Source organism: Corvus moneduloides, chromosome Z, assembly GCF_009650955.1.
Source record: "Corvus moneduloides isolate bCorMon1 chromosome Z, bCorMon1.pri, whole genome shotgun sequence".
NCBI classification, from domain to species: domain Eukaryota; kingdom Metazoa; phylum Chordata; class Aves; order Passeriformes; family Corvidae; genus Corvus; species Corvus moneduloides.
The window spans coordinates 45,680,906-45,708,383 of record NC_045511.1 but is presented as its reverse complement, the minus strand read 5'-3'; the positions used below and the strand labels follow the sequence as shown (position 1 = coordinate 45,708,383).

Here is a 27,478-nt window from a genome sequence, read left to right as displayed (position 1 = left end):
CCTCGGAGGTCTTTTCCAACCTGATGCTGTGACCCCGTCCCTTCCACTTGTGAGTTTTTTTACTATTTAACCGCGGTGCTGCCTGGAGTCCCCACAGTGTGGCCTCAGCGTGAAACCCTCGCGCTTCCTCCCGCGCCCGGGTGGATGCCCACGGCAGGAGCAAACACAGGCAGACACAGCCTTACCGCTGAACGCAACACCCCGCACGGCCTGCCTGCGCCTCCACACGCACAAGCCCGACCCTTCCGGGCGCGGGCAGGGCGACAGGGCCGCGGGAAGTAGGAAGGGAGGGCACGGGAAGTGCGAGGGGAGGGCACGGGAAGAGGGAAGGAAGGGCGCGGGCAGAGCGAGGGGAGGTGCGGGCGCTGTCGCACTGTGCGCGCGTCACGAGCAGGAGGTGGAGGCAGCGCGGTGGCGCTGCGGGAAGGGCGAGCGGGGCAGAAGGAGCTGGAGCCCCCAGCCCTCGGGCAGGTGGGTGGCGGGCGGGACTGCAGGGACCCGGGCCGGGGCGGAGCGCTGCCGCCAGGCCGGGGAGAGCCGGGGAGTCCATCCATCCATTGTGGGCGGGAGGGAAAAGGCGAGCGGGAGAGCCCATTCCCGAGCCGTGTGGGGGGAGGCGGGCAGCGGCGGGAGTGGGTCACGCCATCCATGGCTCTTGGAGAAACCCGTGGCGACCGCTGTCACTGTGTTTAATTAATACTGCCATTGAGTTATTCATTCATTGCAGCGCTGCTGCTCAGGGACCCACAAGTCCAGGGCGTAACAGTGGCTCGGTCTCCTGTGGAAGTCTGACTGTGACTTCTGATTCACGTTTCCTGCAGGATTCAGCGTTCCCGTCCCTCGGCTCCGCCTGGCTGAGCCAGAGCTCTTCGCCACTGCACTTTACAGCCTGGCACCTTGATGGAAACAGAAGTTGATGGTGGCCCGAGGTGACGTATGGCCGAGGAGCAGGCCTCCTTTTTTGTTTTGCCACAGCTGCAGCCAACTTTGGCTGGCCTTGTATGTGGGATTTAAATTGCCTCTCCTCACACAATGAGTTTTTCTTGAGTTAGAGCCTAAACTGAGGTGTTCCAAGGCTTCAGCTTTTAAGGACTACAAAGGTTTGATGTTATTCTTAAGTGTAGTCTGACATACCTTGTCAGGAAGAAGTTCAGGGGGGAAAATGAATGTATGACTCTATAAAGTTATTTTTACTAGAATAGAAATTACAAGAAATTATTACCACTACTACTACTACTACTACTAGAAATCATTAGAATCTGAAAACAAGGATTGATCACAACCCTTGATATTTCAAGCCAAAAGTTTCAGTCAGAACAATATAAACTGTATAAGACATTTTAAGCAACACACATGCTGTGTTCATCTTGTGCTTTCTAACATTTGCCGTATTTATGAAGTCTCTAACATTGAAATCCAAACTCTTCTTTTAAAGGAGTATGTTTATCTTGTATTGTGCCTGTTTTGCAGATATTTGTGGGGGTTGAAAGGCTTGAACTCCAGCTGAATAAAACAAGGGCTGAAAATTGAAGGATGGCAGCAAATCCTTCAGGACAAGGTAGGTTTTGTTCTGTGTATTCAAGGGAAAAGACTGCAAAATGTCAGTGAACTCACCAATAACTGTAAGTTTATTTTTATGGAAAGATGAAGAAAGGGAAGAGAGGTGGGACTGAAAGCAGCAGAATGACAGCAATTCTTCTGGGACAAGGTACACACTTTTAATGGCCGAAGAAGACCACTGATGGCTGGGGAGCTCTGAATGACTGAGCATAATGTCATGCTCAGGGTTAGGAAGTACCTACCATGCATGTGGTACAGTGATAGTTTCCTGAAGCTTATTTCAGACACTTACAACACTTGGCACTGAACATGACTTGCAGCTCTTGCACTCAACATCAGAGAGAACAGCCAGAAGTCAAATACATTCCATGTTGTGATAGGAACAGCAAGACCCAGGCAGTAATATCTGTCACAGGCAGCAAGTGGCCAGGCCTAGGAGGGAAAGCCAATTAAAGCCATAATGCTAACTGCGATGAAATGTTCCATTGTACCAAGATGCATCTCAGTTGCATCCTTAAAATAATAAAAGTCTTAGTAATGGTCCATCTGTCCAGGCAATGCAGGTGCTTTAGAGGGGGCTGAGGGTCTGGGAGTGTCACCCGGTAAATTTGAAGGAAGGTCTTAAATCGCCCTCTAGAGGTGTTTTCTGGAAACCGTAGGGAATCTCTGAGGCTTTTCTTTTGTCAATGAGCTAAGGAAAAAGCTTCTCTGGTACGGCTCTTCCCTTACTTGGTTATGAGAAATGAATTCTGGGTTCAGTTTCCCAGCAGTTGGAGACTTTTTGCAGATCTATGTTTGTGTTTGTGTCCTTACCTCAAGACCTGCAAAGCTGGGTGTTGCTGGATGATACTTCAGGGGATATTATATGACTCGTGTGGGTCCAAAACACAGATTTGACTTGCTACTTGATGAAAAGGAAGTAGTTTCTAGAATGAGATTTTGCGAGGTGTTGAGAGAGGAGTACTGCAGATTGCAGAGCTGTCTGTTTGCAAATTTTAACTCTGAGAAAGTATTTGGTACATAGATCTTGCTTTATTCTGTGAATACCAAATCAGCATCATTGCAAGGAATAGAATGTTGTCATGTTGGTTTTTAGTGGCAGAATACCTTTGCTTTCCTCCCAATTCCAGGCCTTATAATTTAATAGAGACTTCAAATCTTTTATATTTGAGATATCCCTTACAGACTCACTAAAGGAACTGTGTAATTATCATATGAAAATTGTTTGCATTAAGCAGACAAGAAACACTATGAAGTTTAATTACCAAATAAGCCTATAAACAGAACCACTAGGAAAATTAGAAAGGAACAGGTAAATACAAACAACAGTTCAGGGCTTCTATCTTGGCTAGATGCAGTCTAGTAGTGAAAATGATTGAGAAAAACCCTGCATTTTTAGCTTGCCTCATGGCATATGTATTAGTACTGTTCAAGCAATCCAAGGAATAGAAGTTTACTGAAATGCATACCAGAATGGTTCTGAATGGTAGCACTTAGTCAGGCAGAGCTGTAAGGATGAATTAAACATTAGCCTTCTACACCAGTAGATAGTAATGGGATTTTTTTGTACCAAATTACTCCTTTTCCTTTGATTGGTACCAGGTATTTCTTAGGAGTTAATTTGAGTTTTCCGTTGATATAACAGTTAAGATTTTGTGGACCAAACTTTTATTCACAGGCCTCTTAGAAAAGCACTCTTGGTGGTGAGCTGCATATGAGTGCAGAAAAACCTAGCAGAATTGAATGAAAATCCTTATTTCAGTTTGTTAGTACCACACAGTAGTGATTGCATGACACTGACTGTGGCATTTAAAAGCAGTGGAAAATCTTCTAGCATGCTGTGCATTGTCCACCAGATGAGCTCATAGACCAGAGTGGTACACTTTGAGGGGTGGAAATCAGCTTCTGAATTACAGCAAATACTTCCAGGTGCTCAGAAATACACTGTTTCTACTGCAACACTTCACAGTACTTGGGCAGCATGCATTCATCAGGCTGCTCTCTTGGGTAATGCCTTTGCAAGGCCTAAGTGTACCTTGTGTGTAACTGAATTACCATGCTGTGTGTGAGTCCTAGAGGAAGCCCTCTGAGATGAGAGAAATGTAACTGCTCAGGACAGAATTTTCCTTTAGGTCCCCAAAGGTGGAAAAAATACAGATCCTGCTTCAGACAGGGCTGAACATTTCAGAAAAGAAGAGTTCTGGTATGTTGGAAGAACAAGCTCTTGAAATACGAACAGAATTCCAAGTTTCAGGCTGTAGCAATTCTAAAGAGTCTATTTATATCCTGGCAGTTGTTTATGCTTTTGGACTAAAGGTATGTGAGTGCATTCACATAGAACCAGTCTAAGCAGCTAGATTTGGCACTCTGTTCACTGAGTCTGAAAAGAAAGATGGTGCTGCTCTGCACTGAATTTTATCATCATGTACACACTTTGCTCTTCCCCATCTGTGTCTGATCTGTGTGTAAACATAGTACTTGAGAAATTTGCAGCCATAAAGCTGTCAATTACTTACATTCAGCTATGCATATGTAGTTGTTTTCTGGAGGCACAGACAAAATACTCACGTATTTTTAAGTAATTCAACTTAATTTACTTAACCAGTTTGCCTTTTGTTTCATTGTCACGCAAAGTATATGCGAGCCTATCCAGATGTAAATTGTTACTGAGAGTATTGGCGTGCAGCAGACTATTAGATGATGTTTTGAGATGCCAGTCATCATAAGCAGAAGAGCACATGAGAATAGAATTACTCCATTTTTTTCACAAGTGGTGCATGTTTAATAAAGTCTTTAGATTCTGCTTTTTAAGAGGGTGCTGCCTCACTTCATGAATGCTGCCATTTATAGCAACATACACTTCAGTAAAGAAATTGCTTTAAATCTTTCTGAATTGAGCAGGCAGGACAATATGCAGTGCCTTTCAATGTTCAGAGCTTGGAGCTGACATACAGCTTTGAAAGCATTTTCCAAGTAAATGTGTATCTTGAACACAGAGTAGTGGAGGGCTCTTTTGTGCTGTTACACATCTATGGACAAATGATAAATAGTGCATCTTAGAAAAAACTTAAATGTGCTGTGAATTTGAAGCAACCAGCAGATCAAGGAGAAGATAATGAAAAGCAAAAACTTAAAAGAAGATAAAGGTAATGCTGTTTCTTGCCATGCGGAGTTAGTTAGAAGAACTAACTGACATAGATAATGGTGAGATGGGGTGGTAGATAAGGTGTTAAGGTTAGGTTAAAGAAAGAAGCTTGCTGTGAGCTCTGAAAGCTGCCAGTATCCTTCAGCAAGCCTTCAGCTTTCTCTGGCTTTCTGCCTTTCATGTGCAGAAAATAGGTGCAAGTAGTCTTTCCAGTCCTGCACAGATACAATGCTTGATACCAGAAATTGAGGTGTCAGAAAGGTTTAAATTTTAAATGTCCTGAATCTGCTGCATTAGAGAGTAATCTGAGGATCTAGTTTGATGTCTGACATGCCATTAATCTATTTAGCTGCCTGGAACAGGTAATTTTGTGTCAGGACTCATGTCAGCAAAGCAGAGAATATTAATAAACTGCAATATTCAAACAGTTGGAACTCAAAATATTAATGCAACTCAGCCCAGTCAAGGGAAGTCTAAATTTAAAACTTTATTGGGAAGTTCCCATGTTTTAAAATCTGCACTTGCTTTCACAGATGAGAATCTGGTCTGTACTAAGGATGGCTTTTGATTTTTGCATGTCCACATTTTTAGTACTAGAAAGCAGAACAGACAGATCTACAGATGAAAAATTACTCTTATTTATAATTGAAGTGAGAAACTTCTGTAGGAGTGTAGCGGGTTGAGTTCGAAACCAGGCAGAAACACCAATTAAATGTAGTGGTTTTGATTCAAAATATCCATTATTTACTTATTTTCCTTCTGTGAGATAAGAATTAGGAGAAAAGCGAAGCAGGCACAAACCTTAAACAGTTGCAGTACAATGAAAGAGCTTTATTACTAACAGAATTAAAAGTAAAGAGAAAACAACGAAACAAAATTAAAGTAAATTCCCCCCCCCCTTTCCAGCACTTCTCTCTTTTTATCCAGCTCACACAAGGGATAACAGAACATGGGATGTTAGTCAGTGTTGCAGTTCTTGAAAAGTCTTTCTCTTATGCTTAAGGAAGAAAAGGTTTTCCTTCAGTTGCACGTGGTTCCCAAACTGCCACTAACAGCACACCCGCCCGGAAACAAACAGTCTGCTGTGTGTAGAACATCTCTCTCATGAAGAATTTCACAGTTCTTTCATACTACAAAACATGGGCCATCACATGGGGTTATTCATCTTTTTAAGGATAAGTTATTTTGGCCTGCACACAGAGGCTTTTCTTCGCCACAAGTCTCTTAACAGCCTCTCACTACTTCTATATAGCCTGGCATAGGCACTCTTCACAAACTTCATAGGCACACGAGGATACTCCATCCCCCCATGTTCTTCAAATGGATTAAAGAGACAAACAGTTTGTGGTATTACGGTTTCTTACCACGGCATACAAGAAGGTTTCTTTTAAGCTGCGCGCCAGAATCGTGGCACCGCCCTCTTCTCTCCCGTCGCCATTTCCAGCTCCGTCCCACGTGACTCACTTCTCTTTCTCTCTGACTCTGAAACCGCCATGTTGAAGGGTGTTCTTGTTCGGGCTTGACGGTGGGGAAAGCCTCGCTCCCTCTGTGCTGCTGGCTGCACGGTGTCCTCTTCAGTTCAGCACGAAGTGTGCTGGCTGCAGACAGGAGGCTCTGCCGGCTCCCGCTGGCTCCGCCGGCTCCGCATGGAGAGGAGAGGGACCCGCCTGTCCCCAGAAGCTGCGCTGGATGGGTTTAGCTGTGGCAGTCCATGGCTGGTTTTAGCTGCCTGCGGCTCTGGGACAGTCCCCCCCCAGCGACCCAGGGTCCGTGCCGTGGTGCTGAGAAAGGGGGAAAGGGGCAGTGGCCCCGGCCCGGCCCAGCGGGGCCGGGAGGCTCGGAGCCCCCCCACCTTCCAGCAGGCGAGCTCCGACCAAAAGGGGCAGTCCCGCCTTTCTGTGTGGTTTAAATATGTAAATTGTGAGAAGCGTAATTGGTCTTAAAGACTGTCCATCAACTCAGGGTCAACCCAACACATTCCACCCCTCGCTTCTTAAAATTTACATATCCAAAAGTTACTTAAAATAGCAAAACCAGAGCTAAAAGAAAACAAATTACATAAACCTCCACCCCTAGAATTTTTACCACTACTACAAAGCAAATTTCTTCTATTATTCTACTTAATGTTATAACTTTCTACTTGCTCTGCTTATTATTTTCTCCTAATTAATCTTCATCTCACAGCGCTCATTAATTGCCCGCATTCTCCACCATTGATGTAGCGGGTTGAGTTCGAAACCAGGCAGAAACACCAATTAAATGTAGTGGTTTTGATTCAAAATATCCATTATTTACTTATTTTCCTTCTGTGAGATAAGAATTAGGAGAAAAGCGAAGCAGGCACAAACCTTAAACAGTTGCAGTACAATGAAAGAGCTTTATTACTAACAGAATTAAAAGTAAAGAGAAAACAACGAAACAAAATTAAAGTAAATTCCCCCCCCCCCCCTTTTCCAGCACTTCTCTCTTTTTATCCAGCTCACACAAGGGATAACAGAACATGGGATGTTAGTCAGTGTTGCAGTTCTTGAAAAGTCTTTCTCTTATGCTTAAGGAAGAAAAGGTTTTCCTTCAGTTGCACGTGGTTCCCAAACTGCCACTAACAGCACACCCGCCCGGAAACAAACAGTCTGCTGTGTGTAGAACATCTCTCTCATGAAGAATTTCACAGTTCTTTCATACTACAAAACATGGGCCATCACATGGGGTTATTCATCTTTTTAAGGATAAGTTATTTTGGCCTGCACACAGAGGCTTTTCTTCGCCACAAGTCTCTAACAGCCTCTCACTACTTCTATATAGCCTGGCATAGGCACTCTTCACAAACTTCATAGGCACACGAGGATACTCCATCCCCCCATGTTCTTCAAATGGATTAAAGAGACAAACAGTTTGTGGTATTACGGTTTCTTACCACGGCATACAAGAAGGTTTCTTTTAAGCTGCGCGCCAGAATCGCGGCACCGCCCTCTTCTCTCCCGTCGCCATTTCCAGCTCCGTCCCACGTGACTCACTTCTCTTTCTCTGACTCTGAAACCGCCATGTTGAAGGGTGTTCTTGTTCGGGCTTGACGGTGGGGAAAGCCTCGCTCCCTTTGTGCTGCTGGCTGCACGGTGTCCTCTTCAGTTCAGCACGAAGTGTGCTGGCTGCAGACAGGAGGCTCTGCCGGCTCCCGCTGGCTCCGCCGGCTCCGCATGGAGAGGAGAGGGACCCGCCTGTCCCCAGAAGCTGCGCTGGATGGGTTTAGCTGTGGCAGTCCATGGCTGGTTTTAGCTGCCTGCGGCTCTGGGACAGTTCCCCCCAGCGACCCAGGGTCCGTGCCGTGGTGCTGAGAAAGGGGGAAAGGGGCAGTGGCCCCGGCCCGGCCCAGCGGGGCCGGGAGGCTCGGAGCCCCCCCACCTTCCAGCAGGCGAGCTCCGACCAAAAGGGGAAGTCCCGCCTTTCTGTGTGGTTTAAATATGTAAATTGTGAGAAGCGTAATTGGTCTTAAAGACTGTCCATCAACTCAGGGTCAACCCAACACAAGGAGTTTCAAGCTGGTCTTTATGAAAGCGCTTTGGGTTCCTGGACAGGGAAGAATCTAAATGGAAGTCTTGCTTATATATTGCCAAATATGGCTAATTACTTTCTCAGGATGCCAGAATTTCTCTGTAAAATGGATTTCTCATGTTCTACCCCCTCCATTTGTTAACCTTTAAATTAACAGGCTTTGCTTTCCATGTTGAAGAAGTTTACCTGCAGGAACTTTACGTTGCTCAGCTGAGGAGTACTAACATGTACATGTTGAATGTGCTCGTCCACTTTCTTAAATAGGCTTTTTTCTCCTTACCAGTAACAAATTTTCTTAAACAAGTGTCTTTTTCAGCACAGCAGGTTGCTGATGATCACTGTCTGAACTCTAATGCAAAGTACTACTTTAGGAAACAACTGACAATCAAACAAAAAACACACCACAAAGCTCTTAGTAGAGGTATAAGAAAAGAAAAAAGACTTGGGTTTCTTCTGAATACCTCTAGAGTTTCTGCCGAAAGATACTGTAACAGGACTCAAAATAGAATCTTCTACAGGTTCTCATCACAGTTTAAAAACAGCATTTTAAATGTTGCAGGCTTTTCTGAATCATACCATCTGCTTCATGATAAATTTAAGCATATTTAATCTTTATTTTTTTTAGGTCACAACAACTTATATTAAAAAGTGGTCTCCTTTTTCTTTCCTTAATCATCATATCTTCTGAATTCCAAACATGCATTTAGATTTATGCAGTTCAGGATAAGCAAGCAGTAGCAGAAGGGTGCTGAGTAATATGTCAAGTATAAAGATTTTTTGGATTAAAATTGTGTAGAATGAGCATACAGACATGGTTGTTTTAGGTCAGACCTTCTTAGAGGTGCTTCTGTCATCCTATTCCCACATTGCTTCTAGAATTTACAAGAGTGTAAAGTATGGGCTAGTTGCAGCTCAGAAATATTAAATCCTAGCTTGTTGGCAAGATTTGTCAGCCTTTGTATGTCATCTGTGTTTTAATGTTTCAGATTCATTGCATGTGTAAGGTGTTCAAAAAAAGAGATAGTGTACAGTGCCCGAAGAGCAGAGAAACATAAAAGACCTGAATCAATACTCTTACAAAATAGAATTTAAGTGGAGCTAATGCCACATGGGAAGGAGAGATTAGTGGACCAAAAAATACCAGTTAATTAAATGTAATTGAAAATCTTACTAACAAACGTCAAAATTATTGTGGGTGATCTTACATAAAACCACAGCACAGTATAATCAAAAGACTGTGCTCCTTTCAAGAACTCTTGAGACACTGAGGATAATGGGGTGTGTATGTTAGGCATGGTAGAAGGAAAAGGTAAGGGTTTGATAGCAAGGCAATATAGATACAAATTGTTATTTAGAATTGAATGTTTCTCCCTGGTAATTGTTTCCTTCATTGAGCCATGCAGATGACAGGAATTCTGGATTATGTAACTGAGCATCAACACAAGGTCTGTCAAAGAGGATGACCTTTAAGTGCAGCTACTGAAAATAAATCATTTTACCTTGACATGATAATACTCTCCTTAAGAGTTACTGTTTCTGGCCTTCCTAACAGCTTGTGTGCTACCATATTTTAGTGCTGTCACTGATACAGTTCTCAGGGCAAGGGCACATCATGCAGCAATTTCCAGTGGGAATCTTTGACTTTTTGTATGGAGAAAATAAAGAACTTGACTTTTACATGTCTTGTTTTTTATGGTGGTGTCATAGTTTGTTATTTATAGAACAGCAGCAAATCAGAGATTCAAAAAGTGTGATTTCTGACATGAGGAGTGTCCTTGGTGGCACAGAGGTGTGTAAGAGTCAGGCCTGGAGCTGTTGTCATCAGCTGTGCTGTTAGCACATACTTGGCAACACCAGGGACTTGTGCATCTGGTTTGTTTGAGGGCTGCAGGGAGATCCTTTATTATATGAGTCTGGTGTAGGTACAGCAGTTTTGGCATGTTTGCATTTAGAAGGCAACTTTGAAAAATACATAGGTTGCAGCTATTTTAGGCATTTTTAAAATTCTTTCAAGTCACCCTACTTCCTGACCCCTTCCCTAGTATCCAAGGTCTCTTTGGGAGAATGATGAAAGCAAATGGAGGCCACAGTCTTAAATTGTGTACAGACAGCTTAATAGTTTAATTTTGCTTCTCTATTCCAGCATTTGATCATACTTAGAGTAAGGGTAGTGTGTATAGGTAAGGACATCAGTATATTTAAACTTTTCTGCACCGATTGAATGAAAGATGTTTGTATAAGCACATGTGCAAGCTTTGTGATTAGCTCATTCTTACCTGTTACATATATAATGCTTGTGTTATAGTTTGAGATCACTGACATGAGAAGTTAGGCCCCATGAGTGTATTACTCCATTGTTATTGTTGAGTTGAACATTCAATGACTACATTTTAAATCTAGAACCTGGTAAGTTGACTTTTTGTTTTGGAAGGCAGTTACTTGATAGTGTACCTTGATTGTAGCTCCAGAGCCAGCTTGGGAAGGGATAGGATCTAACTTGAGTTAAAAGCCTCTATTTTAAAATGTGTTAATATGCATGATAGCTTATGGAAGCTATTGCATGCTGTAAAATAAGAAAAGGAAAAATTAAGCCTATTTATTAATAGCCTTTTCAAATGAGTACAAAGCTTTGAAGATTAGTGTATTCATCTTAGAGTAATTTTGTACAGGGACTTCTAATTCCACAGGGTTAGAATTGGGACACAGAAGTCAAGTAAATATCTCTAATATTTTTCTGTCATTCTCACCAGGTTTCCAGAATAAAAATAGGGTTGCAATCCTGGCAGAACTAGACAAGGAGAAGAGAAAGTTACTTATGCAAAACCAGTCTTCCACAAATCACCCTGGAGCCAGGTATTTCATGTTCTTAGACCTGTTTGGACATCACTGATTACATCAAGGGAAGAAAGCAAACAGCTAGCGAGCTGTAAACTTATATAAATATTTAACAGAAGTGTTTTCTGACCATCCTTAATAACAAGGCAGAGGGACATTGCTCTTTAGGAACATATTAGTATTTAAATTTGTTTACATAGCATGAATTTTGGCTTACATAATTTCCATTTGAGAGTGAGATAAGCAGATCTGCTTACTCAAGTGTGTTGAAGTCTACCATGAAGAAAAATCAGGAAGCAGACACTGGGAAAACATTTAACTATTAAGCTGAAACACACTGGGGAATGGAAGTAGCAGACCATTAGGTTCAGGATTCTGTGTGCTTAGAGAAGAACAATTACAGCAGGAGTGAGTTTTTCTTGAAACTCCCTATGTGCAAGACGAAGCCAGTTTATGTTACAGCAGATAATCCTGCAAAAGATTATGTGTTGTAAGGATGATTCCACACCATAAGGTGTAATAATCTGATCTGAGTGGAAGGGCTGTTACTTGCATTTCTCCCATACAAGACAAAAAGATCAGATTTTTGTCATAAATCAGTAACTAGAAAATCATACAATAATTTATGTGGAGAAATTGAGATCCTTAAACTTGTGGTTAGCATGAAGTGAATGCAGTGCCATATTCTAGACACAGTGTACCCCGCAACAGCTGTACCAGAGTCAAATACTCTGCCTGCAGTCTGAGGGCTGCCCATGTCTTTTTTTCAGAGACTCCGCAGCACTTTTAATTCCGTCCTAATGTGAAAAAACATGCAGAATACTTGAAATTTCCTGATGTTGACCTCTGAGATAAGAAGTTATTAGTAATAACTGTATGTGGTTATTATTTGAGCAAAATTGTTGGAAAGAAAAATTAGACTATCATGCTGTTATGTACAACTCCTGGCAACAGTGTTTCCATACTTCATTAGAAGTCTGACAGAGTTTCAGGGTGTGCTTGTTTACTCTCTTTTTTCTTTAAGGAAATACAACAGTATATTATAGTGAGCAGAATTTGAATTTACTAATTTTGAAGGTGGGCATGGGTGGAACCTACAAAGCAGCAGTCAAACTCTGTGCTTTGGCATGGTGGGCTGATGTGTGATTTTTGAGCAGCTTACGGTTTTTTCATGTTGTGCCTTGGACCACAGAGTTGTCAGAATTGAGACAATAAAAATTGTGCAAACTTGACCAAAAGAGCTTGATGCACCTGAAGCACAACAGTGGTATGGACAGTGTAAGAGTGAATGATTTGATTAATTGATTTCTGGCCTTGGCATGTGAAAATCCTGCATCCAAGAACAGAAGACCTCTTTTGAAAAATGTCAGCTTATGGTGAAGCCTTAAGCTTATCTACAGAAATCATATTGAAAAGGTAGGGGGTACAGATTAAATGAAAATCAAATACCTTCAAAATAACCGAAAATATTGTGTTTTAAATAAACTGAGTAGTACTCTTCTCCAGCAGTGAAGCTTATCTTAATAGTTGCCATAAGCAAAAATTTTTCTGAATCATTTTGGTTTTGTTATGCATTTAGGCATATATTTGGCTGAAGATCTTTTCAGGAGCATGGCTGCTTCTCAAAAACGAATTTACTAAATCAGCTGTTGACATTGAAGCTGTTGGTAAAATTCAGTTGATGAGTTTGCTTGGAATCCTCATCATTTGTACTTTTGTCTCTGTGATTGGTAAGAGCAGTCTCCAGTGACAATTTCAGAGGTAGCTGTGAACTGTCTTGCAACACAATTCTGATGGCAACCCTCACCTGATTTCCATGTTACTTATGTAGTTGGGTGTATATATATACTTATATAGAGTTGGGGATGCTTTTTATGTCTTGTTTTTGGGTTAAGAAGGCAGGCAAGTCTTAAGATATGAAAGACAAGAAAAAACAGTAATAAATTTTAATTTGAAACCTTATGCTGCCCTGAAATAGATAAGCTAAATCAGTTTAGGTACTCCAAGCTCTTATCAAGAGATCATTATTTCAGTTAACTTCAATAGGAAGCTCCTTTAGCATAGGTAATGAACTGCTGTCCTCCCACCAAAGAGCTATTCTTGTACTGAAGTCTGCAGAGCTCTTGTTAGTGCTTCCATTTACCAAAGTTGTTTAGAACAGTCACTCGGTGACTGAGCAGTGGTGAAAGCACAAAGCTGCTTTAGAAATTCCTTGTATTGTGTAACACTGCACCCCAGTGGTTTCACTGACTTCAGTGGGACTCAACCCGTGAGCAAAATTCACAATGGGCTTCAGCTTTAGTTTGGCGGGAGTTGTTTATGATGGCTCAAATGGTACAGCTGTGGTCATTCTATCTAGCCTTTTTTCTCTTATATTAACAAATAGTAATTCCAAACAGTAACTGACAATTGTCAAGCCATGAGTGAAATAAATGGAGAGCTGAGGAAGTCATAGTATCCATGGCTAGAATTGCAAGGACACGTGTTTTGTCTGTAGTCTGTGTCATACCATCTTACTCTTTCTTTCAGCATTGCGCTTGCAAGATCACCTCTGAATAAGGATTTTCGTGATCATGCTGAGCAACAGCACATTGCAGCACAGCAGAAGGCTGCACTGCAGGTGAGCTGATACAGTCAGAGTTTAGCTTGGCTCTGTTTCAGATGCGAATCCCTTCAGAGAGCAGCCCTGCTCCTAGAGATATTGAAAAGCCCCTTTTAGAGATTAGGTGTCTCACATGTCTGTATTTGTCATAAGTGGAGTCTCATTCATTATGGCGAAACATGTCCTTGGGTGTGGAGAGCTTCACCCAGCCTCACAGCCCTCTCTTTGTGTTTCTGTTGAACACCTTCCAGTTTGTACCTCAAACTAAACTCAGATAGCTCCCCTTGGCCTGCTGGCCACGCTGTTGCTGGTGCAGCCCACGGTGCCAGTTAGCCTTGATCACTCCAAGGGCACACTGCAGGCTCAGGCTAAATTTGAGATCCAGCAGGGCTTTTCCCCAGTGGTGGAGGGAGAGAATGTGCAGAACATCTAACTTGCTGAAGTCCAGCCTTTGGACTGGGAAAGGGTATGTAGGATTTCACAAAGGTGTTCCAGAACCATATAGCAGCTGCCTCCCTCAGGTGAACAAGCATATCTACACCACTTGAACAGAATCCTGGTGTCCCATGTTCAGGAGTATGTCTGGTAGCACTCCATGTGGCAGCTGTCATAAACCAAGACTTGCAAGCTGGTTGTGGAAGGGAGTGGAAACATGGGGTTTAGGCAAAGAGGAGCAATCAGGAGTTGATTTGCCCCACCTCCATGGGGTTGGCTGAAAAGATCAGCAGAGAAAATGTCCAAGTTAATTGTGTTGATGGGCCCTATTCTGATGTGGCTGATCTAAAATGCTGGGTTTGAATTTGACTATCAGAATTAAGGAGCAGACTGGAAGAAATAAATAATTAATGCTGCAGAAGCCATGAAGTCTTAAATCATGTCAGTGCTGAAGGGAATTATGCTTTAACAAATGCTTTTCTCTTTCCAGCACGCACATGCACATTCCTCAGGATACTTCATAACTCAAGACTCTGCATTTGGAAATCTTATTCTTCCTGTCTTACCTCGACTTGAGGCAGAATGAGGAGTGTTGTTTGTCTCAGAACTTCAAGACGTGATCTTTGTCCATAGCAGGAGCTGTCTGACCTTTTAATTTCTTTATGTATCTTAAAACCTACTTTTTTCTGGGTTTTTGCAAATGCCATTCAGGAGTGTGAACTCTAGTTATGGGGAAGTAGTGTTGTTGAAAAATTTTTATCCTGTATTTCTGTTCCTCTGTCAGGTCGAAGTCAAATGCAAGACTTTTCTTGGGGTTTGAAGTGCACAGGGTATTCTCTTCCCTGTTTCAGTGCTTCCTTTAAATAAATGTCCAAACCAGAGTCACCAAGAGATGCACAAACTGTCAGTATTTGTGGGTTTTTTTATTATGTACAGGTATGATTTTTGTAATGAATAACAAAAATTACTTCTGTCCATCAAAACAGACACGAATTTATCAAATGCATCAGCCAGTCTTCCTCCCCCACCCCCTCCTATGCAGGAACATTTCTAGTGTACTGTTTGCCATTGTAGCATCATCTGGTCTCAAGTCCTTGGTTATAGTGTGCCTGCCTCTTACCTTGTTTTGTGAAATATGAAAATGAATTAAAGTGGGGAAAAAAGCAAACGTTTCAAACAGTCTTTTTACAGACAAAATAAAAGGTCATAAGTTCTCTGGACATTTCAGGTGGAAAGTGTTGTCTGCAAAAACAATTCCATTTAAAAGGTCAAATTTTTCTAGTCATGCCTTTTTCAAGACTCAGTGGGTTTTATTTTTGTTCACTTTTTTCCGTAGTGTTTTTATCTGTAGTAAACAATTCCAGCTTCCTGCTGAAAGAAAATCTGTTGATCTTAAGGTAAATGATTTTGGAACTGTGGTTGTGCTACCAGGATAGAGTAACTTAGAGTGAAAAATAGTCCTTACACAGACTTTCTTACATCTCCACAGCTTTGCTTATACAATTACTTATACAATTATGCTACTGCATTGATTGCTTTGCCTATGGAAGCAAGTTCTAGAAAACGGAAAAGAACAGGAAAACTTATGTGATAACCATAAATCAGAAAGCATCTGTTAAACTGGTGCCCATTTGAAGCAGCTCTGTCCTTTGCAGAAATTTAGCTGTCCCATGAAGTTTCCAGGGTTGTAGTTGGCATTTCCTTAGGGACATCTAGGGTATCCTGTTCCCATTTGCAGATCACGTGAACCCAGTAAGCACTACTGAGCTATCTGTTCATATTTCACTGTTAATGTTTGCATTAATCATGAATACAGAACAAGTACCAAGAGATGGATGCAGGTATAAGGAAAATGCCACTGCTTTCATATACCTCAGCTGACTATAGGCCTTTGCAGAAACTGGAGCATACTGAAACATTTTCAGGAAGGAGAATCTTCTGGAGCCAGCCTGATAGAGCTTAAAGATGTGCAATTTTAACAAGAACTATTTACCATTTGCTTTTTTTTTGCGTTCTGATGTGATGAATCACAGGAGTGATGATGATTTTTGTGGGCAGTGGAGAAAGAAGTCACTTCTGTTTTCAGTGGTTGGCTCTGTGTAGCTTTTTCTTTTTAATTACCAAGAGTGAATATGAAATTACTATATGAAATTGTCCTGATCATTATTCTGCAGTGTGAGCTGCGTATCTTAGATGCTTTGAAGAAAAAGATCTGCAAATCTCTCTGTAGAAGAGGCAGCTATGAATCTGTCCAACCTGGAAACATACACAGGCAAAGAAGTTAAAGCAGATGCAGCAGAAAGTGTGGATTTTATGTTTGAGTTGAATTTAACATTAAAAGAGCTCTGTGCTAAAAATCTGAACTATAGAATCTGTCAAGTGTTGCTGTATGGACTGCAAACGATCCAGGCAATGAAACAGTAATCATCGTTCCCCCTTGGAAAGTTACTGTCACTCCACTGAAGGAGTTAACTTGTTGGCTATGTTGTTTTCACCTTGGGTGTTGAAAGATCTGCTTTTGAAAATTCAGGGCCTGGGCTCAAGAATTCGAAAGAGGGGGGTGGAAATGAACACAGTTGTTGTGGTATTTTTAAGTTATAGTGTCTCAAATTATTCCTTGCAATTGTGGGGGTCTTGGTGATATATGTAGATAGGATTAACTGTCAAATACACAAATTCCATATATGGAAGCAGCTATCTTGGAAATTACAGCCTCGAGCAATTACTGTCAGATGCATCAGTTTGTCCTGCCACTCTTTCTTTCCTACTATTAATCAGTATTGAACACAGTACTCTAGCCCTATAGAGTAATTTCAGCAAAACCCTTTCTCCACTTGGAATCACATGTTCAAATTCAAATCATTACTAGTCAGAATACATGTGAACCAGGAGGTGTCTGGAATGTCTTGCTTCTGGCAGTAACCACTAAGTTGATCACATGAAAACCGAAGGCCTGTAATATAGTGCTGACCTGTGTACCTCAACACACATGGCTCAGGTCATTTTACTTCATTTGCCACAGTAGTAATTAGCCTTCCCACTCACCACAGGCTGGTGTAGAGTCTGTGTCAGAGCTGAATGGTGTGGTGAAGGCAGCTCACAGACTGGGCTAATATACAGTGAGGTCAGATATTCTAAGTGACAGCAGAGTTGTAATCTCTCAAGAACAGATGAGGTAAAGGGGTCAAAGATGTACTGAAGCGCTAAAAGAACTGAACCACAGCTCCTTTCTTAGCTCTGTCTTCTTTTTCTTCCACTAGACAAGTTTTCTCTTCATATCTTTGTTTTCCAAAGTCACCCACCATTTCCCCACCACCATAGGCTCTGGAAAATGCTCTGGTTAACCCAAGAAACTTGGCCTGTAAAACCATGTGTGGTTTCCTACCATACGTGCTTTTAGTCTCCATTTTTCCTTAGCATTTTCATTCTGCTGATCTGCTAGAAGCACTGGTATTAAACTGATCAGTAGTACCTGATGTTGTATTGGACTTTATATCAGAACACAAAATACTCCATGAAACTCAGTATTGGAAAGAAATTACACCCCCTAATGTTCCTTGCCTAGATCTTACTAATTGTTTTGATGTGCTCAATCAGTTAAAATTGATAAATGCTGCTTTTGCCTTCACATGCTTTCAGCACTGGACAAGGCAGCTGTAATTTTCTAGTACTGGGGACACAGCTGGGTAGCACTGTTCATGACGAGAAGTCTAGTCTGAGGTACACACTTTGGATGGCTCTGGTCTTTTACTAAATCATCTTTGTAACTTAAAGGCTAGAGGTCACATACCATCTTGCTGCATAGCAGAGAAGTTAGTGCTCCAACCCAAGCCTTGTAGAAATATGTGAGGAGGCCAGGCTTTTCCCAACCTCTTTTGAGAAGAGGAAAGTATCAATTATCAACCAGTTTACAGGGAACACGAGCTTGAACTGATGGAAGGAAATGCAGACAATGACATCTTAAGAGTGTACAGCTTTTTATGGCTTCTCTTACAGAATCTGCAGTGTTGCAGCGGTAGAGCACAAGGGCTGCAGGAGGAAATGAGCCTAAAACTGTATGGTGTGCAGTCACAGACATGAGGAGGCAGTGACTATCTCGGCGCATCCTCTTACACATTATGGTATCTAATCCATTCAAAATCAGGAGAATGGCTGAGAAAGCAATGGGATGACTCCTGTTGGTTAAATTTATAGCTGTGGCGATTCCTCCTGACAAATCAGCTCAAATAGCAAGTCTTCTTGAAGGTCAGTCAGTCCTTCTGCTGAAACTGAAGCTGATTCCCAAAAAGACACATGAATCCTAAGGGAAAAATTTATTAAAAGTCAGCTGGTCTGCCGGGTGGTCTGTGTTCACAGACACCTCTGAAGGAGGGCGTGGAGAAAGAGGGAAGGATTGTCTGACACCCAGCTGGAAAAATCTACCCATGCTCTGTGTGCCTGATTTATGTTTTACTAACACACAGGGAAAATTCTATAGCACCTGCTAGTAACACCCTTGTGTCTGGAAAGCCTGGTAATCAGTGTGTTCTGAAACACTTGTGGAGGCCATAGGGAATTCTTGGGCTAAAATACAGAGCTCTCTGGAGTGAATGGTAACTTCGATGACTAGTCAGTGAAGTAGTTTTCATATGCTGTTAGGTTAATAGCTTGCTCAGTGAGTTTCTGCATTAGTTGGAGGCACAGAGCTTGCCTCAGGCATTTTACAGCAAGGACACCACCATCCTGTTTCCTAGCTCTTGCTCTTCATAGAAGGAACCAAATGATATACGTTTCTGGGGAAATGATCCTTACTTGAATACAGTTTTTTTAGAGAGGAAGTTAAATGTACTAAATAGAGAAAGCTTGATTACTTCAGTGAGACATTATGAAAAATTACATTAAACTACTGGCGAGGAAATTACTTTCCTCAGCTATTCCACTCTGCCAGGTTCATTCTGGCATTGAATTATGAAAGGTGGTGACATAGTTCTCAATCTGTTCTCATTCAGGCCTCTAATCGGGATACTTTGGTGTCAGTGTTGCTTCTTTTTGCATGAAGATTTTGTAATTAGGGTCTGAAAGTTCAAAATCTACCTGGAACATGCAAATCACAAGCTTACATGCCATCTTCACTAGGCACATAAATTGCATTGTACATTAGCATATGTATATGACTGGTTGGTAGTGCATAAATTTCAGTAGGGGAAAGTGTCTCGTCATAAAAGATATATGTAGATTTACAGACATCTTTACATCTTCACAGGCTTTTTCAGTGTGTTACTTCAGTCCTCACATGACATAAACTAAGTTACTGTTACCTTCATTTTTGCAGATGGAGAAAAATGCCAAGGGATTCCAATGCCTGCAGGTACACAGAAAGCCAGTGGAATTGTCAGGACTAGCTGCTGGTTAGTCAGCTGGTGTGAGGCATCATTTGGAGACTATTGCTCTGCATCCCACACCAGCAGCTGGCTCATCACCCCCTACAAGAAGATGCAGAGCTCTTTGGTTTCTGGTTTGTCTTTGCTTTCATTGAGAGCTAGTGATTTAGATTTAGTTTGGGTATTTTTTCAGATGGTGAAGACAACAAAGTCAGAGTTTGGGCCTTTTATGTTTAAAATTTTGGGTAGGAGAGATGGAAACCAAAAGAGAGCAACATTATACTTGGTTTTTTGAAAGAGCTTTCTTTTTTTTTTTTTTGTGCTTTGTTCTTTGCAACAGTGACCAGATAAAGTTGCCCATTATGCTGGGGTTTAGCCATCACTGCATGCCCTAAGTAGAGGTACTTTAGAGCACCTGTCTGCCTGGATAACTCTAGACCTTCTTCACGTGGCAGTCAGTGGCCACTTGTGCAAGTGGGAATGGCCAGATATGGGCCCAAACCACTCTCTCTATATTTCTCTGCCAGCAAGAGCTGTGCACAGCTGGCTGACAACTGGGATGAGTCAGAAGGACTGAGTGTTTACAGCCTGTCAGAAGAGACACACCAAGAGTTGTATGTTCTCAAACTCTGCCCAGCAGAGGGCTTGCCTGTCCAGAGAAAGCAAAATGCTGTGTGTTGGCCTGTGTAGAACTGGCTGCAGTGCCAGCACCCCTGGTAGCACCTGTAAGGACCAGGTGGTTTATGTCCCATCCAAATGAAGGGTTGGTTTGAAGCTACTTCATTCTAAGCATAGCCTGCTTCCCTGGACTTTGAGGTTTGCAAACTTTTCCCTCTGAGCTGGACCTGGGTATATGTCCCAGTCTCTTATTCACACACAGATTGGTTTTGTCAGATTCAGGCCTAATCTCTTTCAATTCAATACCTTGAACTGGTCAGTTTGCTCAGTCAGCAAACAAGCCTGCTTATCTGTTGGTTGGGATAAACCATCTTTTGTTGATAGGTTTGGTCATCACCTGGCACAGCAGCATCCCGACATAAGACAGGTTCCTAAGCACAGGATGCCATTAATAGGCACAAATTACTGCTGGTCCAGCCTCTGTTACTGATCTTCCTTTCAGCTAGCATTACCAGAGCAATCACAAAAAAATTATTCCCATTTATAGTAATATCCTCTGTGCTACTTTGTACCTTATTCCAGTGATAGACTCAGAGGCAGGGTTTCAGAGATGTCAGCATGACATCCTGATCCCTGCAGTATGTAAGAAGAAAGCATAAGGACAGCAGCACTCAGCACAGCTTTCTGGTGATGCAGACATATGTTAAGGATAGCTGTTGATAGTCAACCAAGAGTGGATAGTCTCAAGACTAATAAATTATTGCTTATCCAAAACCCCACCTTAGTGATATCCTCCATGTCTTAAGTCAGCAAATTGCTTCCCCCCAGCATGGCTGAAGACAGTACAGCAGCAGAGCTCTGAAGCAGGAAACATGGTGATTCTTGTTTCTGTGATTATTACTTTTTAGTCTTTCCACACTAATGTGGTCTGTGATTCTAGCTGGCCTGTTCATTACACCCTTTTGGTCCTCTCTAAGTCTTGTCAGAATTTTCTTAAGACTTTCTAGGGTCAACCTGTCAGAGTTGCCATTTTTTCCTCTGCTAGACACATTCATCTCTCACAGCTACACTGTTGCTTCTCCAGCTCCACTTCTTCCTTCCCCCCCATCAGCGTTCCTTCCTTGCAGTGTCCCTTACCGTAGCTACTTGGTTATGCCACAGCAAACATGCTTTAATGAAGCTCTATTTCAGTACTAAACAAGATGCAATTATGTTTTCTGACATGTGCAAGCAAGACTAGGATCAGAACGTTACTTTTGGGAACCTTCAGAGTGTGTTCAGCTGAGAAAGGCCATGACTCTATTGGATAGCTCAGCATCACCCCAAAGTACTCAGATTCATCGATGAGAAAGTTGGGGGGTTTTTTGCAGCACTTAAACAGTTCTATTATTAATGAAGAGTGATGTAGATTGTGAAGAGTTTAGCAAGCTGAGTCAAATGATGGCTGATTCCAGCTTGAGCACAAGCCTGATGACATGAGTGAGGGATGCTACCTGACTTTGGTGAAGAGTCACAACAGCACCTGATAAAGCACATATCAAGCCATCTCAGCCCAGAGCTCTCTAAGGGGACAGGTTGAGGCTAGGGGGTGTAAGGCTCCCCTGCTCTAACCCACAGAGACCACATGCACCCCGCATCTGGTCACTTTGCCACACCCTCAGGCTCTGACCCTGTGGAAGGCAACTGGCACAGTCCTCCCAGAAACTTATTTTTGCCACTGGATTGTAAGGGTCAGAAAAAGAGGGTAAAACAGGTGAGTGGTGACTGGATGAAGGTTTGTTTTGTGGCCCATGGGGCTGCAAGATGCGATGCCAGTGCTGTCTTGAAACACAGGTTTGTCTGTGCTTGTGGGAGCACCTCCATCCTTTTAGCTCTGGAGAGATCTTAGTCTCTGCTCCTCTAAGACAGTCTCGCTCTCCAGCTCTATGCTGGGAAGTGCAAATGTCACCTTAAATACAAAATGATAATTAGAGCCGGGTGAGGCTCTAGTTCTCACTGTGCAAGGGAGATCTTGGGACTTCAGAATAATCTTACTCTGTGCTAGTGCTTCTCAGACCATCTGAGAAGGCAACCAAAAACCCCAGAGGTAAGAGTTTACCACACAGGCACAGTCTGTGTGCTGCTCTGTCCAGGTGTGGAATGTGAACCTGACCTCCATAGCACAGGAAAGTGCCTGGATTCATGCTTGCAAAGGCAGTACTCTCAATCCAACTGGAGCTCCTTCCCTTGGGATAAATGGTGGAAAAATAATTGGAACCCAAGCTGACCCACGGTTTCACACAGGCCAGATGAGAGCCTGACCCTGAAGGTAATAAGGCTGGTTTTGTCCAAGGCAGTGAATTCAGTGTCTATCTAAAGAGGATCAGTTCCAAAGAGGGAGGTTGAGATAGCTGTCTCAGGAAAATGCCTATTCTGTGCTAATGAGTATTTGTATGCAAGGTCAGAACAAGCATAATGCCAAACTGGAGTAGGCTTCATCTCCTCTCAGTAGTTCACATCCAAACAGAATTAGTACAGGAATTTTCCCTCACTCAGAGGACATAAATCTCCATCAGACAGCAATTCACTGCCTCCTAGTTCTGCAATGTGTGTTCAGTATGCATTGTGCATTCCCCATAAACATGTCATTATAGATTCATGTAGCTATGTCACTGTCAATTTCTTGCTTGCTTTTGATACAGCAATGAAAGCCAATGCTGAGTCTCCTTCCCCCTCCCTGACTCTATCTATGCTTTTCTTTTCTGTCAGCTATTTCCTACGATATTGGTTTCAAGTGGCAGGAGATCTATCGGTGGGATTTCCTAATGCATACACTATAGTGAAAATTATAGGCTTCTATCTGACAGTCAAACTGATTTCAGAAATATCCCCATAAGTAATATTTACAGTGAGTAACAAAATACACCTTGCAGTCCTCTATAAATATGACAGCTTTTCAAAACCAAGACCATTTTCATGAAGAACAAAGCAAAATACTGAATCACAGCGAGGGTTCTTACTGGTCTGATATATAATGCATTATTTACCAGCCAGTGTTAGCTTTCCTGCATCTCATAATGTTGATAATTCACATAATGGGTGGGAATTGTGTTTTTAATTCTTTTGCATTTACGGACTGGATTTAGAATTGAAAAGAATTCAGAACTCAGGTGAAGGAGTAATGATCTTTTGGTGACTTACAGATTTCAGTTGCAAGTATAACTGTTGAAATATTTTCATCTCATTAGTAGTCAGATGATGATCAACAATTATGCCATAGTGTTTTGCTTTATTCTGACATGGCAGGGGAGAGGTGTTATAGAGAGCTAGAAAAATCAGTGTCTGTATAGTGGGCATGGTAAACCTCACCAATTCTCTCACAGTGCTGCAAGACTTACATGGTAAGTAAAAAACCAGCCATATCCTTCCATTAGAATAGAAGCTGATTGTACATCATCAAATATTGCTCCCCAGCGCTGTGTTAAGTCTTCCAGGTTGTCTTTGTTTGTGACTTAAAGGCTCATCACAGCTCCAGCTGAAATGAACTTTTCCTCTCAATAGAAAGTGGACCAAGCCATAGCTGTAGGAGTTGAGGGCAATTATTTTTATACCTGATCACCAATTTTTGAAAATTGCATCATTTGGATGCCAGACTGAGCATTTGACTCCTAATATAAGCCCCTTTTACTATGTCTCAAAACCTGGTCAGCCCCAAACTGCTGGTTTTTGATTTAGGTGCTCAACATTTATACGTGACTGACTGAAAATGCTGTCCTTTGTGGATGCTATTTTTTGTCTGATATTAATTTGTTAATTAATTTCATCTCTTTGTTTATTACTTGGTATAGCCAATAGGAGTTTATAGCAGTGCCTACAGATCTAGTGTAAATAATCAAGTAGTGAAAACTGTATTTACAATACACTGAACAAGTGTACACAGCTGTGAACCATTAAAAAATATGATTCACAAGAAAGTAATTTTTGTACGGTGGCTCTGAAAGCATAGGCACTTAAGCTTCAGGAGCTCCTGGCTGCCAAAACTCAAGTTTCCTTTCTCCTAGCTATTCTTACTAGGGAGGAAAATCCATCATATACATCTTACTGCCTCCAATGAGGAAAAAGCTCTCCACCAGCTCTTTCCTTGGAAGACCTGTTAGTGATGAAGAAGACCACTGCTCCCCAGCTCTTCAGAAGAAAGCAGTGTTCATCTCCAAAATGAGACCACACCATGTTCCACCTTCCTCTGCCCTGTCCTGTCATTCCACTTTTCTCTCTTGTTTGAAAGCAGCTCAACTTGTTCACAGCATCATAAAGCAACTCCTTGGGATGCTGGATGCTGAGAGCAGGCAGAGGGCAGAGTTGCTCTGTCTTAGATGCTAAGACAGAAAAACTTCCTGGAAGCCTTAGTGAAGGAGACAAAAGTAAAATTTTCACGATGCTCCAGCTTTCTTCACCAGCTTGGGGATGACAGCTCTGAGGGAGCAGATCCCCACCCTTGGCTCCTCATAGCAGACATTCCCCCTGCAACTGACCTGCTCCCAAGCCACCAGGTAGAGGGGTGACTTGGCCTCCCTTTGTGTCAGGGGCCCCAGTATACACAGGTACTTTTAGAGAAGGCACTACAGGCAGAGCTTGTGCTCATGGGAGACCTGGCCATAACACAGTTTGTGTTCTGGCCATTTTCTTGCTTCCTGCTACCCATTCTGGCAAAAAATGACCTGTTCTGGGAGTCTCTGAGCAATTCAATGTCATCAAATGCTATGCCTGCCTGCTCCTGCAAGGTTTTTATGTTCAGGTACTGGCTGCTGTATTTCACCTCTGTGGAGAGCAGGGCTATGGGGCTGTCACCTCAGGCATCCTGTCCTCCACACCTCTTCCTTGTCAACAAGGAAAAAGTAGACATTGTTGTGCAAGCAGTCACCAGATATGCCAGCCTTGCTCAAGACCTTAGGCTTATCCTTCAGCTTCCTGGTGGAAGAGATGAAGGTGCTGCTGATAGTGGAGATAGCAGCCACCAGCATTCTGGATCTGGTCCAAGCCTTGTTGGATAGTGCAGAAGGATGTGGCTACAAACTCAGACCCATCTGTTTTCTTCATGGTGATGTAGAAGTCCTCCAGGTGTTCACTCAGCTTCACTGCTGGGATCTGGAACAAGAGGAAAGAGAAAGATGTGTCAAGGTATTTTCAGAAAGGAAATGCATCACATGTGGGACAACACATTTAGGGCTTCTCTGTGCTCTCTGAAGAACCCTGCAACAGCATCCATGCTTCCCCAGAAATTTATTTCTTGGCACCCTTGGAGTTTTGGGAAGAGGCTGCAATGAAACGCTGTGGTGTAAAGGGTGTTCAAACAAATCAGATGCATTTCACTTGCTGGGTGCCACTTTCCCACCAGCTGTAGAAGTCCAGATTCAGAAGAAAGGAGCCAAATTCCTGGCTTTTTTTGAAGCGAATGAAGGTTCCAGTCGCACTGAAGTGTGACTGTGTGGAAATGTGCGTGACCTACCACTTGGGTGTAATACTCTGTACTTTCACAGCACCATGGTACATATGGAAATCGATACTTTTCAGGTAAAGAAGGAGGAAAAGTAGATGGAGGAATAAGAAGAGAAAAAGAAGAAGCAGTAGCAACTTACTCTTTTCGCCATGAGATGTCAGTATTGCAATCAGACTGCCAGTCTGGCTGCTTTTGCCTGTCAATGTCTTAGATCAACCTAACAGAGAAATTTAGTTACAAAAATGCGAGCAAGGTTTTTATACCTTGGACCTTAGACAAAGTCCTTATTTTTGGGGTGAGGTGAACACTGATGTTTCTGGGAGTTCATTTTTGGAGACAAGTTCTAAAATGCTCGAGATTACACTGGCTATCTCTAGAAGCAGAAGCCATACCTTAGGGTAACAGCAGGAAATTTTGTCATGTAGAGCATGAGACTAAGGTTGTGCACAAGCGTTATGTACAAAGAAATCTTTAGCATCACCCTGGGTTTCAAAGCTACTGGCTCAACCACGAAGGAAACAGGGTGTGAATTAGAAGAGGTTACAGTTTTATTGAGAGAAACTTGGAAAATCCCCAAGACCACAAGGACATAAAGATGGCTGAAAATGCATCTCTTTTAAATTTTATGATAACTTCATTTCACCAGAGGGGCTGGCTCCCAGCACTGAGAAAACAGTATTTTTCTAAGTTTCCTGACCTTAATGATGTCCATGTAATCTCTGAGTCCTTTGGTCGTGCACCAGTATCTCCACACACTGAGAGCACAGGGGTAGCCTTGGTGGTGTTGGGGCTCACAGCATTGGTACACAAGTACTTGAAATCTTCATCAAAATTAAATTGTTGTGCTTATTTTAATATGCTAGAAAACAAATAAAGAAAGGGCATAAAAATAGCTTGTCCTAGTGACATGCTGCCACCATTGCTGACTAGTAGCAACTTAGTGTTTTTCACAAAATGTGCAGGATTTAAGAAAGATGATCTTCCCTGATGATTTTTTAGGAGTTTATGTGCTGAAAACTCAGAGGCACCAACATGAAGTCATCCTAGTGTTGCTGCAAGGCTAAAAATGTACTGTCACACAGAGCCAGTAATAGAGAGGAAATAACACAGTGACTTTTGCCTTGCTGTAGAAACCATGGAAGGATGGCAAAGGCAAATGTTTTTCCTTTTTTAATTGACCCTGGCACCGGGGAGAAACTCTCTCAATTCTTATACCGGCTAACACTGCTGCCAGTGCATCTCTCCACCACGAGTGTCTATTCAAGCTGGACAGGCAATGCTAGTCAAGTAGGATTTTCCACTCATATACACTTTCTTCTCCCTATTAGACACAACAAAACAAGACCCTGTTGCTTGAGTGGACCAAAGGCAGGTGCATCACATCATGATGAATACCATGAGTTAAATGAAGACAGACAGTGTGCATTTCATAAATGGAGAGCTTCAGCCCTACAGGCAGGAACAAAAAGCAGGGGATTGATGGAGAACTTTTTTATAGATGTTCAGACACTTAATATCCTGTATGAAAGAGTAATGCATTTTTACAATACCACTATAATTTTATTGTATCTACTATACTTGGTCTACTTTTTATAGAGCTGAATCTAATGGGATTTTGCAGCCCAATGAATTTAGCAGTGAGATGTTGCTCTGAACATTCATGCACTGCGATCCCCACAGTGACTATCTCAGTGTGGCAGGAAGAGGGAAGAGGTGGTACACTCAAGGTCAACAGGAGGAGATGCTGGATTTCTCCTTCTAACCTTTGAATTTTTGGCCACTGCTGACTGTTGCTGTAGCCCCAGAGGTGTAATGCTGCACACTGGGAAGACGCGATTTTCAAAAGAAGTTCGTACTGTTGCAGATTTTGCTGTTAATATAGTATATAAAAGGTAAAG

The 27,478-nt window shown here is 42.3% G+C and overlaps 1 protein-coding gene across 4 annotated transcripts; it reads left to right on the top strand.

The window, feature by feature from the left end:
* Positions 1-313: 313 nt before the first annotated feature.
* INIP (INTS3 and NABP interacting protein) lies at positions 314-15,294 on the top strand. 4 transcript variants are annotated; one of them, XM_032095262.1, is made up of 6 exons: positions 318-471; positions 822-929; positions 1,471-1,558; positions 11,005-11,107; positions 13,619-13,709; positions 14,617-15,294. In XM_032095262.1, exons 3-6 carry the CDS (start codon positions 1,534-1,536, stop codon positions 14,710-14,712), a joined length of 315 nt encoding a protein of 104 aa, XP_031951153.1. In that variant the 5' UTR covers positions 318-471; positions 822-929; positions 1,471-1,533; the 3' UTR covers positions 14,713-15,294. The 4 variants fall into 4 exon arrangements, 3 of the variants coding, with proteins under 3 accessions (XP_031951153.1, XP_031951154.1, XP_031951152.1); XM_032095263.1 differs by having other exon boundaries at positions 375-397; XR_004237351.1 differs by lacking the exon at positions 11,005-11,107 and having other exon boundaries at positions 314-471.
* Positions 15,295-27,478: the final 12,184 nt, after the last annotated feature.

Coding starts and splice junctions, on each gene's coding strand:
- INIP (XM_032095261.1), top strand. CDS start 1,645: ATGAAGAAAGGGAAGAGAGGTGGGACTGAAAGCAGCAGAATGACAGCA. Junction 1,709..11,004: donor AGCAATTCTTCTGGGACAAG/GTACACACTTTT, acceptor CATTCTCACCAG/GTTTCCAGAATAAAAATAGG. Junction 13,710..14,616: donor AGCAGAAGGCTGCACTGCAG/GTGAGCTGATAC, acceptor TTCTCTTTCCAG/CACGCACATGCACATTCCTC.